Source organism: Haplochromis burtoni, unplaced genomic scaffold, assembly GCF_018398535.1.
Source record: "Haplochromis burtoni strain Fernald_Lab_line unplaced genomic scaffold, NCSU_Asbu1 Contig_6692, whole genome shotgun sequence".
NCBI lineage: Eukaryota > Metazoa > Chordata > Actinopteri > Cichliformes > Cichlidae > Haplochromis > Haplochromis burtoni.
This window is the reverse complement of record NW_024589050.1, coordinates 1-1182: the sequence shown is the minus strand read 5'-3', so window position 1 is coordinate 1182 and position 1182 is coordinate 1. Positions and strand designations below refer to the sequence as shown.

The 1182-nt window shown below is 43.9% G+C and overlaps 1 protein-coding gene across 1 annotated transcript; it reads right to left on the bottom strand.

Moving 5' to 3' along the window:
* Nucleotides 1-436: 436 nt before the first annotated feature.
* On the bottom strand, nt 437-1140 carry LOC102299084 (ciliogenesis-associated TTC17-interacting protein; the record flags this gene model as incomplete). The annotated part of the gene is given in 3 exon segments (XM_005953651.2): nt 437-561; nt 650-817; nt 1054-1140. Coding segments are annotated over 3 exon segments (380 nt in total), but the record flags the coding sequence as incomplete, so codon positions are not given.
* Nucleotides 1141-1182: the final 42 nt, after the last annotated feature.

Here is a 1182-nt window from a genome sequence, read left to right as displayed (position 1 = left end):
CTTAATTTACTTATTTAGCTTTAAGTCAGTGACTTGAAATCTAACCTTGTTTGGTCTTTTTAAGAGATTGCTAGTCCAAGTGTGGCAATCTTTTGTGTAATTTAAACTACCTTTTTCTACAAGTTAAATAAACCCAACCACTGGGGAATCACTGATGGTTCATTCATACTGGTTGCCCATGCTGATAACAGTCCTGTCCTTTTAACCTCCTAACTAATGGATCCCTTGTGATTAAGGGAAGCATTCAATAAGTAGTGCTATTGTGTGATTAAAATGATTTGTTGTTTAGTCTACATTAGTGACCTCCTATCAGCAGTAGGTAATATAAACATGAAACTCAACAGTGGGCAGCTGCAGTCTGTCTGGTGCACAGAGGGAGGCAGTAACACAGTCCAACATGTGTGGGATGATGGAGAGGTACATATATTAAGCTTACCCATCATCCAGGAAGTAGCACTGCCAGGTACTGGGGCTGCCCTCCATGGACTGAATAATCCTCTCTACCCCAAATACATCCAGGAGCTCACCCCCGACCTCTAGCTGCCTCTGACCCAGCTCTCTCTGAGCACAAAAGAGACCACAATCAGAGCTCAGTACTCAAACAAGTTACTGATGGACCAGGATGTCTTACACAGCCATAAAGACTTACAAAAGAGGTGTTAATTATGTGTAATCCTGGGTCTAAGGAGACAAACGTCATGTTTTCTGGCATCTTCCTCCTCAGAGCGATCAGGCGCATCAGCAGCAAGCTGGAGCCCTCAGTTACCAGCCCTCTCAGGACAGACATGGGGTAGGACATGCTTTCTTCTGTCACCTCCTGTACACACACACACACACACACACACACACACACACACACACACACACACACACACACACACACACACACACGCACACAAATGACAACATGCAGTAAATGCGCAACAGTAAGTAAGGATTTTGTAAATACTGGACTAACTCTTGCAAAGAGAGCGTGGAAGTTGCTTTGAATGACTGTGTTACTGTTTCATTAATATATTAGTGAGTTGACCTATAAAGCAGTGGTTATCTGACCTCTCCCACAGTCGTAACCTTATGGATCACCATCAACCCATCACGCTGCACCATGTGACACCTCTTGTCCACACTATGGCCCTCAAGCTGAGGAGAGAAGTATAGAAGCACATCAAAGGTGCAATATTT